The 15,544-nt window shown below is 33.3% G+C and overlaps 1 protein-coding gene across 4 annotated transcripts in view; it reads left to right on the top strand.

Moving 5' to 3' along the window:
- The window catches only part of PTBP2 (polypyrimidine tract binding protein 2), a 77,621-nt gene that overhangs the window by 23,087 nt on the left and 38,990 nt on the right, over nt 1–15,544 (top strand). For all 4 annotated transcript variants that reach the window (XM_041747835.1, XM_041747834.1, XM_041747833.1 and 1 more), the window contains exon 3: nt 3,437–3,512. In XM_041747835.1, the coding sequence (XP_041603769.1) occupies nt 3,437–3,512 (76 nt within the window). The remainder of the gene's footprint in view (nt 1–3,436; nt 3,513–15,544) is intronic.

Below are 15,544 nucleotides of genomic sequence, written 5' to 3'. Positions count from 1 at the left end.
CAAATAAAGCATTTTTTAAAAAATAGACAAGACTTTGCCATTCATGAACATAAATTGTAGGAAGGAGAGTGTCCTGCACACTTCACGTCAGAATAACAGGCTTCTTTTATACTTCAGTAGATCTAAGATATCTCCAGAATTACTTATGAATCCACTGGAGAAGGAGGATTTTTGACTCACACAAACATCTAAAATTAAACTGATAAGATGTATTTCAAAAGAAATCAAGTTTACTTTTGAAAAGTGTGGGAGTCTGTTTTTTGAGAACGATGACAATTGTTAATAAAACATTCATTCACTTATTTTGTAAACAATTGTTTGTGAACCCTGTGCTTCGTTGACACTTGGGGATGATATAGTGAACACTGCTGATGTGAGCCTGGCATGCTGTCTGATAATCACTGTTGGTTTATTATAACACTTAATCCCAAGGATTTTGATGTAAATGTTCTCTCCATATATGAATGAGGAATATTCTAAAGCTTAGAATAGTTAAGAAATTTACTAGGTACTTGGCTGGCAGGTGGAAGCTAAACTATGGAGCCCCCTTTTCTTAGTGCCGTATTGCATACTTGTCATAAAACACAATGAAAATTAGGTTGTTAATCTAATTGTAGTCACATAAACAGACTAAAAAAAGAAGTCACATGATAATAATAGCAGTAGGTGAAGAAAAAGCATATGGCAGAATCCAACATCAGTTTGTGATAAAAACTAGAAATAGTTTCCAGTTTTAGGAGAACCTCCTCAGCCTGGTGAAGAACGTCTACAAAGAAACTAAAACATACTTAATGGTGAGAAAATCAGCACTTTCTAAGATTAGGTACAAGGCAAGGATGTTGCCTCTTATCAGTTCCTTTCAACATTCTATTGCAAGTTTTTGCTAATGTGGTAGGGCAAAAAAAGGAAATAAAGGGATACAGATCAAAGAGGAGAACAAAATTATTGTTCACAGATAACTTGATAGCCTCTGTAGAAAATCTGAAAGAAGTGACAAAAAAATCTGGAATTGATAAGCCAGTATTGCACAGTTGCTTTTCTGTATATCAGGGGTGAAGAAATGCAGTTTGCAATTAAAATCACTATATTGTTGACAAAAACCCAGAAAATGAAATACCTAGGTATAAATCTAACAAACAAATATAGAAGATCTGGAGGAGGAAAACTACAAAATTCTGATGAATGAAACCAAAATAACCAACCCAAAACAAATGGAGAGATATTTCATGTTTGTGGATAGGAAGACTCAATATTGTCAAGATGTCAGTTCTTTCTAACTTGATCTATAGATTTAATGCAATCCCAGTCAAAATTAGAGCAAGTTGTTTTATGGTTATCAACAAACAGATTCTAAAGTTTCTGGGGAGGGGCAGAAGACCCAGAGGAGCTAAGACAGTATTTTTTTTTTTTTTTTTTTTTTTTAGCCAAGACAGTATTAAAGAAAAAGCTACAGTAATCAAGATAGTGTAGTTTTGGTGAAGAACAAATAGGTCAGTGGAACAGAATAGAGGGCCTAGTATAGAGCCCCCTGTAAATATCAACTTACCTTTGACAAAGGAGCAAATACAATACCGCGGATCAGGTACATTCTCATTAACAAATGCTGCTGGAACAGTTGGACATCCACTTACTTGCAAAAGGATGAATCAAGACACTGTTAACATCTTACAAAAAATTAACTCAAGATGTATTAGAAACCTAAATGTAAAATGCGAAACTGTAGAACTCTTAGAAGATAATAGAGGAGAAAACCTAGATGACCTTTTTAGTTATAGGTATATTATACCTTTTTAGTTATAACCAAAGACTCAATCCATGAAAAAACAATTGATGTGCTGGACTTAATTTAAATTAAAAGACTCTTGCTCTTATAAAGACATTATCAAGAGAAATAGAAGATGAGCCACAGACTGGAGAAAATATTTGCAGAAGATGTGTCTGATAAATGACAAAACAGATCAACAACTCTTAGAACTCAACAGTGAGAAAACCCAATTAAAAAATGGGTCTCAGGGGATCCCTGGGTGGCCCAGCGGTTTGGCGCCTGCCTTTGGCCCAGGGCGCAATCCTGGAGACCCAGGATCGGATCCCACATCGGGCTCCCGTTGCATGGAGCCTGCTTCACCCTCTGCCCCCCCCCCCTCTGTGTGACTATCATGAATAAATAAAAATTAAAAAAAAAATAAATTGTTAAAAAAATGGGTCTAAGACTTTAGTAGACACTTCACCAAAGAAGATGTACAGATGACAAATAAGCACTTGGAAAGATGTACCACATCATAGGTCATCAAGGAAACGCAAATTAAAACAAGATACTACCACACATGTATCAGAATAGCCAAAATGTAGAACGCTGAAAACCATAAATGCTGACAAGGATGTGAAGCAACAGGAATAGTCATATGTTGTTGATGGGAATGCAGAATGGTATAGTCCCTTTGGAAAATAGTTTGGCAGTTTTATAGAACTAGATATACTTTTACCAATAATTGTGCACCTTGGTATTTACCTAAAGAAGTTGAAAATTTAATATACCCACAAAATCCTGGGCATAATTACAGCAGCCATATTTATAGTTGTCAAAACTTGGGGAGCAAGCAAAAATCTTTCAGTAGATTGAATGAATAACTAAACTGTGGTATGTCTAGACAGTGGGATATTTTTCAAAAGTTTTTACTTTTGAAATGGGCTTTCAAACCATGAAAAGATTAAGGCACCTTAAGTCCATGTTACTAAGGGAAAGGAGCCATTCTGAGAAGGCTACATACTGTATGTATGGAACTATATGCCATCCTGGAAAAGGCAAAACTATAGAGACAGTACAAAGATCAGGTTGGGAGAAGGATGAATAAAGCAGAGAATATAGAGTTTTTCAGGACAGTGAAAATATTGTATACAACATTCTAATGCTAGAAATATGTCATTATACATTTGTTCAAACCCATTGAATGTACAACATCAAGAGTGAACCCTCAGGTAAACTGGATTTTCAGTGACTATGATGTGTCAACACAAGTTGATCCTTGGTAATAACTGTACGACTGTGCCAGGAGGTTTTGATAATGAGGGATGCAATGTATGAGTGAGGGCGGGGAGTACATAGAAATCTCTGTTGCCACCTTCTCATTTTTATTATAAACCTAAAACTGCTCTTAAAATATTAAAAAAAAATCTTTTATTGTTGCTGGTGAACTAGTGGTTAGGCTCACCTAACCTATTTCAGGGAAAGAAGGAAAAACTGTTGGCTTTGTGGAAAAGAGGAGAGATTGACAAAATGGAGTTAATTTTCTTTTTTAGGGTTAAAAATCTTAAACTATTCCTAATCATGTAACACCTGACATTTGTTTTTCAGTGAATATTTGAAAAACAGATAAGTGACCTATTTATATTTTTAAAATTAAAAATGTCTGATGGTAATATGTTTTGTTTTTTACAGAGAGGATCTGACGAACTACTCTCAGGCAGTGTTCTCAGTAGTCCAAACTCTAATATGAGCAGCATGGTGGTTACAGGTAAGTGTTTCTCTGTTAACAATGCTTAATTATTTGCCATTTTATGGGGCAAAATGTCAAAACTAAAATTTAGTCTTTTATAGAAATTTAGCCTTTTATAATTTATGTTAAGTGTTTTAAATGTTTCTGTTTAAACACTACAGAAATTTTACTAGAGTGTATATGGGTCAAGTCAAAAACCTGAACTTGGTGACTTCTGTGGGCAACCAACTGAGTCTGATTGCCATTTTTTTAATCACAAAAATATAACTCTTTCTTTCATATTCTAAGTCCCCTCATTCTTGTTCCTTTTGTACTTTTGTTTTTAGTTTTTGTGTTCATGTCTTAGTATATATTTTAACATAGTACTGCCTCCGAGTCTTGGAACATATCCAAGACTCGGAGTGGATGCCTGAAACTGCAGGTGGTACAAAAACCTAAATCTACTACACTTTTTCCTATATATACATACCTGTGATAAAGCTTGGTTTGTATATTAGGCACATGAAGAGATTAACCAACAACTAAAAATGAACGGTAATAACAATATACTGTAATTAAAGCATACTCACCCTTTGTCATCTTGTGATGTGGGATGATAAAATGTCTGTGATAAGATGAAATGAGGTGAATGATGTAGACATTGTGATACAGTGTTAAGCTACAGTATTTTCGAAGGAGGATCATCTGCTTCTGGTCTATGGTTGACAACTGGTAACTGAAACTATGGAAAGCAAAATTGCATATAAAGGGAATTACTATGTTTCTGTATTCTATATCCCACAAACCCTAAAGTCCAATTAAATAAAAATCAAAAGATTCAGCTGCACAGTTGTCTTTTTGTGTACTTTCAACCTTTTTTCTTTGCTGTAACAATATTTTAATTCTTTGAATTGAGTTCCATAATGTTATCTCCATATTATCTTCATACTTAGGGTATTTTTCTTAAATTGTGTATGTCTGAAATAAGACAATAAATTGTCGGTTGTTTGTAATGTCCATCTAAACAAATACAAAACAAATTTTTAGGTCCTAGTTTTATGGGCACAATTTTGAATCTGATGATGAGGAGGAGGAGGAGGAGGAGGAGGAGGACAACTGAATTAGTTTGGCTTATAATCTTGCATTTTACATTTTTTACCTAAACCTTTTTGCTTTTTTCTAAACCCTTTCCTGACTGACTTGCTTGAGGTAGTAAAAGGATTGTAAAAGACTAGAACCACTTTGATTTGCTTCAGATAGCTATTGCTTATGTATATATACACCTTGGTGCACACGTACACATGCCTGGCAGTTCAGTTAAATAAAAACTATACTGAAGTATTTACCAAATATAGTCATAGTGATATGAAATTAAATTTGCCTGCAGATAATTATTACTGATTTTTCATGATTTTGATAGCCAAAGTATGGTGTACAAATAATTAAAGTGGTCAGATGTCTGTAACGCTGCTTTGCTAGTTTCATTTTTAAAAACAATACATATAGTATGAATAGTTGAAACATTTAAAAATTAATACATAGGGCTATGACAGGATAACTGATAGCATCCTTTCCTTCCCCTGATATGTCCTCCAATATAAAAAAAAATATGAAACTGTATCAAATATATTGGATAGCTGTTGCCTGGAATTGATGAATAGGCAGTACTAGATAATGATCCCTGAGAAAGGGAAATACACGAAGTGAATCCCATGATCATTTTGGCTCTCTGCCTTCGAGTGCCCTATTAAAACACTGGGCAGTTTAAAAAGTAGAATCTTTTAAAAAATATTTTATTTATTCATGAGAGACACAGAGAGAGAGAGGCAGAGACCTAGGCAGAGGGAGAAGCAGGCTCCCAATGCGGGACTCGATCCCGGGACTCCAGGAACATGCCCTGGGCCAAAGGCAGACGCTCAACTGCTAAGCCACTCAGGCGTCCCGAAAAGTAGATATTAAACTAACATCAAAACACTAAACTAGTATGTAAATGTAAATTGGTAAAGAAAAGTGCTTTGTACTAATCACTAGCTATATGAGGTCATGAGCATTTGAAATGTGCTGTTCCTAACTGAGGTGTATGTATGTGTGGTACATGTGTGTTTCAAAGACAGTATCAAAATTAGTAAGAATGCAAGATATTTCATTTTTTTAAAATACTGATTGTTGATGCAGTAAAATTTTAGATACAGCAAACTGAAATATATTATTAAAATTTTAATCCTTTTTACTTTTTGATGTAGTTAATAGAATATTAAAATTATGTGACTTGCGAACATTTCTTTTGGATATTACTAATCTAAGAATTAAGAGGCAAAGGTTGTCAGACTGGATTAAAAAGCAAGGCCTAACTGCAGTACCTCTTGCTAGAGTCCAACTGAGGGAGAAGGATATAGACTGCAAACAAAAAGGACAAAGTAATGATCTATGCAGACGACAAGCACAAAAAAGTTAATCTGATTATTGTAGCTTCAGACAGAATTCAAGACAAGGATTGTTACTAATATTAAAACATTTCATAGTGTTAAAGGGTTAATCTATTGGAAAACATTTGTATAACAGTAATAACAGAGCCTCAGAGTTCATTAAATATGTAAAACTAAAGAGAGAAATAAATCTATAATCGTTATTGGATATTTTAACAGTAATTGATTTAACAGTAATTGATAGGACAGTTAGATCTTTAAATACACAGAGGATTTGAACAATGGTATTCTTCAGCTGGGCTTTAACTCCTATTCAGGAAGCTATACCTTGACTGCAGAATAACTTTTCAAGTGTACATAGCATCACGGTAGACTGACTTTATATTAGGACATAAAATAACTCCATAGATTTCAAATGGCTGAAAGCCCATATATCTGATTATAGTGGCATTTAAGTAGAAATCAAAAACAGTAAGAAATCTAGGAAATGACCAAATATTTAGAAATTGAACTGCATAATTCTGAACAATATGTAAATTAAGGAAGATATAAGGGAATATTTTTCTGATTGAATAAAAGTGAAAATATATCAAAATTTGATGGCTGTAATGCAAGAAAATACATTAGGGGAAAATGTGTCTTCCTATATCCGTGTATTAGAAGATGCTTATATTAGAAAAAAAGTTTACTCCTATCAAGAAAAGAAAACTACAATGCCAATATCAGGAATGAAAGTAGAGGAACCACTACAGATCGGAAAACTATAATGCCAGTATCAGGAAGCAGAGGTACCACTATAGATCCTACAGAATGTTAATGGGGAAAATGAGACAATGTTACAAACAGCAAGCAGTAATGCCAATAGTTTCACCAACTTAGGTGAAATAGACAAAATCCTTCATAAACCTAATTTACCAAAACTGACCTAAACTATTACTCCATAAAATACAGATTATGTCTGTGTTCATTATAAAAATCGGATTTATAATTTTTTCCACAAAGATTACTCCAGGTATAGGTGCTTTCACTCATAGGTGATTTTACTCAGGTATGAAGCTTCAGAGTATGAAATAATAGCCATATTCAATATACTTTTTTAGAAATTAGAGAAGCAAGGAATACTCCAAATTCACGTTATGATCCTGCTATAATTGATACCAAAACCTAACAAAGAAGATGTAAGAAATCAAGATTTCAAGCTAATATTTTTCATTAACATAAATGCAGATACTCTTAACATAATGTTAGCAGATCATCCAACAACATATGAATGATAATTCATGATTATTAATTGAAGCTTACCCGAGGATTATAAGGTATATTTAGAAATTGAACTGCATAATTCTGAACAACACATAGAGGAGATAAAAGGGTAACTTTCTGACTGAATGAAAGTGAAAATATATCCGTCTAATTTATTATAATAGAACGGAGAAAAAAAATCATTTTAATAGAAGGAGAAAAAGCATTTGATAAAATATAACATTCATACATGATAAAAATCTTCCAGAAACTAGCAAGAATAAAGGAACTTTCACAACGTGAATAAGGTGCACCTTATTAAAGAGCCTAAAACAATTCCATTCTTTCATGGTAAAATATTGAATATTTTCTCTTGAAAAACAGGAATGAAGTAAGGATATCTGTTTTCACAATTTTTCCAGCTTCTTGCTTGTATTAGGGCAAGCAGAATAAAATACAAAACTTAAAATGGAAGAAATAAAACTATCTTATTCACAACATGACTTTCATTTTTTTGGAAATTGAATTACTTTATGAATTACAAGAATAGATGTTTCTGGCAGTTCACAATATTTCATATGGTATTTGGTTGCTATACTTAAATATCTGACTTTGTGCAAACCTGCTTTTCAGCTCTTTATTTGCTATGTAATTTTTTAAAATTTAAATTCAGCTAATGTAAGTTAGTTAACTTAGGGCGTAGTATTAGATTCAGGAGAATTTAGTGATTGATTCATTACTTACATTTAACACCATCTCAGTAAGTGTCCTTTTTGACACCCATCACCCATTTGTCTCATCCCTCCACGCTCTTAACCCTCCCACAACCCTCAGTTTGTTCTCTGTTTGTTGCCTTCCTCTCTGTTTTTATCTTATTTTTTTTCCTTCCCTTTCCCTGTGTTCATCTACTTTGTTTCTTAAATTCCACATATGAATGACATCATAGGATATTTGTCTTTCTCTGACTTACTTCACTTAGTATAGTATACTCTAGTTCCCACCCATGTTATGTCAACATGATTTTTATTTTTATTTTTTTATTTTTATTTTTATTTATTTATTTATTTATTTATTTATTTATTTATTTTTAAAGATTTTATTTACTTATTTATTTATTCATGAGAGACAGAGAGAGAGGCAGAGAGACACAGGCAGAGGGTGAAGCAGGCTCCATGCAGGGAGCCCAATGTGGGACTCCATCCCAGGACTCCAGGTTCATGCCCTGAGCCAAAGGCAGATGCTTAACTGCTGAGCCACCCAGGCGTCCCAACATGATTTTTAAAATAAACCGACAGAGGGATCCCTGGGTGGCGCAGCGGTTTGGCGCCTGCCTTTGGCCCAGGGCGCGATCCTGGAGACCCGGGATCGAATCCCACGTCGGGCTCCCGGTGCATGGAGCCCGCTTCTCCCTCTGCCTGTGTCTCTGCCTCTCTCTCTGTGACTATCATAAATAAATAAAAAAAAAATTAAAAAAAAAAAATAAAATAAACCGACAGAAATCTATAAAATGTTTTGTAAAACTAATCATTGAATGGTTACATGATACAAATTCAATATATAAAAATTGCTTCCTGATATTAGCAAATTATTGAAAAATGAAATTTTAAAAAATCCATCTACAAAAATATGCAAGACAAAATATCAGAGAGTAAGTGTAACAAATGATGTGGGAGACATGTACACCAGTAACTATACAAGACACAAAGAAATATTAGATACCTAAATGAGAAAGAAACCATGTTCATGAATTAAAAGGCTATGTTAAAATGTCATTTTCCCCTAAATTGGATGGAATTAAATCTGTGTCAGTGAAACTCAACAGGCTTTTAAATTGAAATTGACAAGTTGGTTCTAAAATTTAGAATTAGATGTGGAAATTAAAAAGGACCTAGATATAAGCTAAAATCATTTTCCAAAAGAAAAAAAATCACAACTGATTTCAAGATTCACTGTAAACTTGTAGTAATCAAACAGTTTAACATTAGCAAGATTAGTTTTTATAGAATAGTGTACAGAAATAAACTACAGTTAAGGTCAGCCGATTACTTACAAAGGTGTCTTGGTCATTCATTTGGGGAAATGGTGCCAGAAAACAGTTGAAAACAGATATGAGAAAAACGAACTCAAACTACTTAATATTGTACAGAAATATTAGATGGATATATACCTAAACCTAAAAAATATATAACACTTTTTAAAAAATTACATTATATATTCACAAACTTGAGGTAAATTATTTTTTTAGAGAAGACACAAACTACCCATTAAGGAATAGTTTATAAACTAGACATTTCACCTAAATTTTAAAAATTCTCATCAAAAGACGTTAAGACAATGAAAGCTAAATCACAAATTGGGAAAAGATGCTAATACTCACATATTTATTAATACATATATCTGACAAAGGACTTGTATGCAGATTATATACAGAATTATTTGAAAAAATTCTTTCACATCTATAATTACAAACAGCATAATTTTTTTGAAATAGGTGAAAGAACATATGAATAGCTGATAATAAGCACATGAAAATATGTTTTAGTCATCAAGAAAACACAGGTTATAACTGCTGTGAGATATGTCACACCAACCAGAATCTAGGCTCACATTAAACAGATTGGCAACATAAGCGTTGATGAGGATGTAGAGCGACTGGAACAATTCACCATGGCTGGTAAAAATATAAAATAGTTTGAAAAACAACTTGGCATTATCTTATAAAGTTAAGCAGCCTATGACCCAGTACTTCTATATCAAGGTTTTCTACCTAGTGAAAAAGACTTGTGCAAATATGCATATAAAAAACTTTATTCATGATAATCCCAAACTTGAAATTATCCAAATGTCTGTCAGTAGAAAAATGGGTCAATGAATTCTAATCATACAGTAGATTAGTAATTAGTGACAAAAGAATGACTATTATACAAAAACATGAGTGAATATTAAGACAATATATGAAGCAAAAGAAGCCATACCCAAATGAACACTCACTGATTCCGTTTTTTACAAAGTTAAAGAACAGATAATTTTTAGTAAAGAAACCAAAATAATGGTGGCCTGTGGGTGTTGGGATTAACAGCAAGTACAAGGTAATTCTCTGGGGTATTGGACATACCCCATATCAATTAACAAAGTTATACAGTCTAAAAGTGGTTTGAAACTGGGAAAGGCTACCAACTTGGGAACCATGAACTACCCCAGTTTTATTTTGCTGGAATGTGAAGTAAGAGAGGAGGGAATGACTAAAGTTGAACCCTGATAGGTTGGGGTTTGGATATAGGATTTGATTTGCTGAGGAGCTTGGACTTTACCAGATTTACATATTAGAAAGGATTTTCTATTTTGTGGGGGTCACAGCTATATATAGGACAGTTAAACACTTTCCAATAATATGCTCCAGAGATATTAAGGTGTTCTGAATTTTAGGTTCATAGAATATGAAGGAAATGTTGTATCAAGAAAGTAGAACTTCTTTTTTTTTTTTTTTTTTTTTGAAAGTAGAACTTCTGAGTTACTTGGAAATAGATTAGTTTGGGCTTAGAATCATTGGGTTGATGGATGATAGTCCCATTAACAAAGGGAAAATAGTGGAAAAGGAGATTTATTTTCAGTGGAAAGAATTATCTTTTAAAAGTATGTTTAAGAATAATGTACTTTATGACTGAAGAATGAATTGAATCTTTTGGTAATGGAATAAAAATCCTTAAAGTGTTGTTATCACATAAGAAATTTACATTTAACTTATTTTATCTTTATTCACAGTGGATACTCACTGAGTTTTAAGATTTTTTTTCCCCCTTAACATAGAGAGGTGAGATTCTGTGTATGTTTCCACAGACCCCAATATTAATATTGTTGCTTATAAGAGCAGATAGCATAAAATACCTTTAAAAACCAGTGATTATACTTGCCTGGAAAAATATGCCACTGTCATCCAGGTGTCTCAAAAAGGTACTTTTCCAGACTGTATTACAAGGAAACTTTTATGGTTATCAGATACAGAACAAGATTTCATATATTCCAGCTATATCCAGAATGCTTCCTCAAATTCACTTTACTATAGAATTCGGTTTCTAAAAGCATCTATCTCAACAGCCTTTCCCTTATCTGTCCAGACAGACTTTCTTTTAAAATATATACCTGTTTTTTTGTGTCAAAGAAAAAAATAAATTTTAGTAGTGAGAAAAGTTAATACTGTTAGAACCTTAGTCTCATGTAAGTATCTACTAAGTCAGTGCATTAAGATTCTTTTGTAATGCATTAGTTCCTTCAGAAATAAAAGTGAAACATTTCAAAACAACTAGCTCCAACTGGTATTGGGATTGGATTATTTGAAAGGAGTTTTTAACTATTCGTCAGTGGGGAGGAACCTTGACAGCTGTAAAATTTTTGAGTCATTTCTTAATAGCTTTGGATATGGAATATTCCTCTAAGGTATATATGTTTCTGCCAGTGTTGCTAATTGTTATTCTGTCATAGACTTATTATTGCTAAAAGTAATATTTTTACATGAAAGAACTGAAATCATTCCAAGGATTCTGTTTGATATAGGTTAACCAGAACTCTTTGGGATTTTCATTTTAACTTTTATGTAAAGACATTTTTATATAATGTCATTTCATTTTGTTATAATGCTTTGAGAATTTTCCAGCACATGAGACTTCTAGTTTAGTCTAGGCTTCTGTTTTCTCTAGTTCATCTGTAAGGTACTTTTGGCAAGTAGGCTGTACAGCTGCTTAAAAATGTAGTTACAGGGATCCCTGGGTGGCGCAGCGGTTTGGCGCCTGCCTTTGGCCCAGGGCGCGATCCTGGAGACCCGGGATCGAGTCCCACGTCGGGCTCCCGGTGCATGGAGCCTGCTTCTCCCTCTGCCTGTGTCTCTGCCTCTCTCTCTCTCTCTCTGTGACTATCATAAATAAAAAAAAAAATTAAAAAAAAAATGTAGTTACAGCATCCAGTTTTTACAATAAGCCTAAGATTTATTTATTTTGTTTTTATTTTTATTTTTGTGGTAGCTGTTGGTCTTGACTAAACAACTGTCAGAATAACAGAAATATCTTTTTGTATATACCTGCATTTCTGGTTAACCCTTCTTTGGAATTTCTATTTTCCCAGATAGGAAAGTAAGGTGTACAAACATTAATTTTTAAACTCAGATTCTTTTTATGTTTTAGTTGTCTACAGCCAGCAGCTTCTTTAACATTATGCTTTGCCCTGAAATCTAACTTAAAACTGCTTGGAGTTGAAACCACTTTTCTACTCAGTTTCACATTTGATAAAGGAAGCTAGCATTACTTTCTATAAATGCTGGAATGTGAATGACTTAAGAGAATGACAGTGTACTAATATTTTTTTTAGTTTCCAGTATATAAATAAGTATAAAGTTCTGAAGTGTTGTACTTCAAGTTGATACACAGTTAGTTGGAAATAAAATTAGAGTATTGGTGAATGGCTGTGACTAAAATAATAGATTTATGAGTTAAATGAGAAGGTAGTTTTTGAGACCTAAGTGTTGGAGTTCATATGAGCAAGTAAAGATAGGACTTTGGGGCCAATTAGCTTGTGGACCTCCCAACTATTATTGGGAATGAGTACATAAGCAGACAGTTCAAAGGAGCTGTAAAATGAATAAGGGAAGTAAAACTAGAAATGAATTGTTAAGGGTATTGTGGGAACAGAGACATTTGGTAGGGATGAGAGGGCTCACAGTATTTTGACCATGGATGAATTTAACATTTTACCCAGCATCTTAGTGAAACTTAATGCGAGAACTGCAGGTAAACACTAGTAAAGAGCAAAGGTCAGTCAAGGAAAAAAAGTGACGAAAGGTGAAGATGTTCACTATAGAATTGAGGTAGAAAACTACTTTTGAGTTTGGAAGAGAAGTATTAAGTAGACGTAGGTTTTACATTTTTTTTTACATACTATTTTTTCGAATTTGAGAGGAACATCTTAAGCATGACTTTAAGAAGGCTAAATAATACATGGAAAATGATGTGATTACAGATTTCTGCAATTTATACAACCTGTATGCATAAATAAAAGCATTACGACGTTGTTGCCTTATTCTTAGAAATCATTTTAATTATGACTGGTTTTACATTCACAAACCAAAAGTTTCTGGGTTTACCTCAGGACTAGAAGGGAAAAAAGATTATATAGAAAGAAGTCCAAAATTATGGTACTTTGTGTTCTGAAGAATCACAGATCTAACCTAGAGAGACCCAATCTTTACTTCTCTGATAGGATAATAAATGGCCTATGTGTTTGATAAGCTAAAGGCTATACATTTTCTTGTGTCCTTTTTCAGGGCTGGAGTTTTGTTTTTTATGTATGAAAGTATGCTTAGTCATATGATTTAGTCCTCATTTCCCAATTTCATGTTCTCATATTCTCATCTAAAGAGAAAACTTTCACTCAGCCATTAGAAACGACAAATACCCACCATTTGCTTTGACATGGATGGAAGTGGAGGGTATTATGCTGAGTGAAAGAAGTCAGTCGGAGAAGGACAAACATTATACGGTCTCATTCATTTGGGGAATATAAAAAATAGTGAAAGGGAATAAAGGGGAAAGGAGAAAAAAATGAGTGGGAAATATCAGAAAGGGAGACAGAACATGAGAGACTCCTAACTCTGGGAAACGAACCAGGGGTGGTGGAAGGGGAGGTGGGCGGGGAGTGGGGGGGGGGCACTTGACAGGATGAGCACTGGGTGTTATTCTGTATGTTGGCAAATTGAACACCAATGAAAAATAAATTTATTTAAAAAATAAATTTCATATATTTAGCACTAAAATATGAATATTTAGTACTAAAATATGAATAATAGCCACCCCTTCTAAAACTATTAACTGACTGAGAGAGTATCAGTATGAGGAGTTTTGATGTTACATGGTCTTTGGGAGAAAAGGATACAGTTGTATATAGTGTGATATTTTTTGGAGGTATCTTCCTACAGTGTAGTGTACTAGTTAGTTGACCTTTCCCACTAGTCTGTATGCGAGCATTGGGGATCTTACCAATCATTTTCTTCACTCCTGTACCCCTAGAGCCTCAAATAGTGCCAAACACATTCTTGATACTCAGTGACAACAACAACAACAACAACATCATCATCATCATCATCATCATCATTATTATTATTGAGAGAAAGAATGTGAGCATGTGAGTAGTGGTGAGGGGCTGAAAGAGTGACGGGAAAGAGGATCTTAAGCAGGTTCCATGCCTAGTGTGGAGTTTAACACAGGCCTGGATCTCACAATTCTGAAATCATGACCTGATATGAAAGAAATCAGGAGTGGGACACTTAACTAAGTGAGCCACCCAGGTGCCCTGGTACTCGTAACTCTTACAGAATCAGTGTATGAATGAATTTTAAAGACACTTGGAGATCAAATTAATCTTAGAATTTTACAGATATTGTTGAATATATTCATATATATTCATTATATATATTAATTATATATATTCAATATATATACATATATATTCAACAATATCTGTAAAATTCTAAGATTAATTTGATATATATACACACACACACACACATATAATGTTAATGGGTAGTGTTGATTTGGAGAATACCATGAAGTATCTAAAGTTACATACTAGTAGCGTATACCTGTATATTTTTCAACTTATCAAGTATCCTTCATTTTAGTTAGTTTCAGAAATATCCTTTAGACTGTAAGTTCTTCAAACAGCTTTGCATAAAACATCACCTATTTTATTGTGTCTGTAGTAGGACCTTATTTTTGGTGAGGCTTTGAAATAAAGCCCGGTAACTACTTTGTTGATTAAAATATATCAGTTTACTTTAAAGGGCATAGTAACAGAATAAGTTAATCAAGTCCATGAGTATGAGTATTTTATAGTATATAGATGTTGAATGTTGATAGTGACAAAATATTTAGATAGATAATAAATGAGAAGAGTCTCATTGTAGGTAAGGCATAATAATGTGGATTTGATTGCATAATTATTTTTACAGCACTACCTTCTTTGCTCCCATTTTTGACTATGATACATTCCAAATTGTGAACCATTTATAATTTCCCAGGTAAAAATTACAATCTCCTAATTTTTGCTAAGTCAAAAGTAGAGCTTTTGTTTTTTTTGTATTTCTGTTAGTTCATAATAAAATAAAATGATTAAATTGTAAGATAATTGTGTTCTTTAGGCATGGGACAATTTATTAAATTGCCTTTTAATATTTTTGCTTATCATTTGTTACTCTTTATGTATACATTTCAGAAATATTTACCAAATAGTGATCTTAATTGATAATGTAATTTTATTTAATAATGGTGGATATGATTTTCTCTATTCTTTTGGCAGCCTGCTTTTTGAATTTTTAGGAATTATTCAGGTCTACTCAGCTGTGTATTTAAGTTCTTTTTT

This window comes from Vulpes lagopus, chromosome 3 (genome assembly GCF_018345385.1).
Source record: "Vulpes lagopus strain Blue_001 chromosome 3, ASM1834538v1, whole genome shotgun sequence".
In the NCBI taxonomy this organism is placed as follows: domain Eukaryota; kingdom Metazoa; phylum Chordata; class Mammalia; order Carnivora; family Canidae; genus Vulpes; species Vulpes lagopus.
Note: the sequence above shows the minus strand (reverse complement) of the source record. Positions and strands in the feature narration are given on the sequence as shown.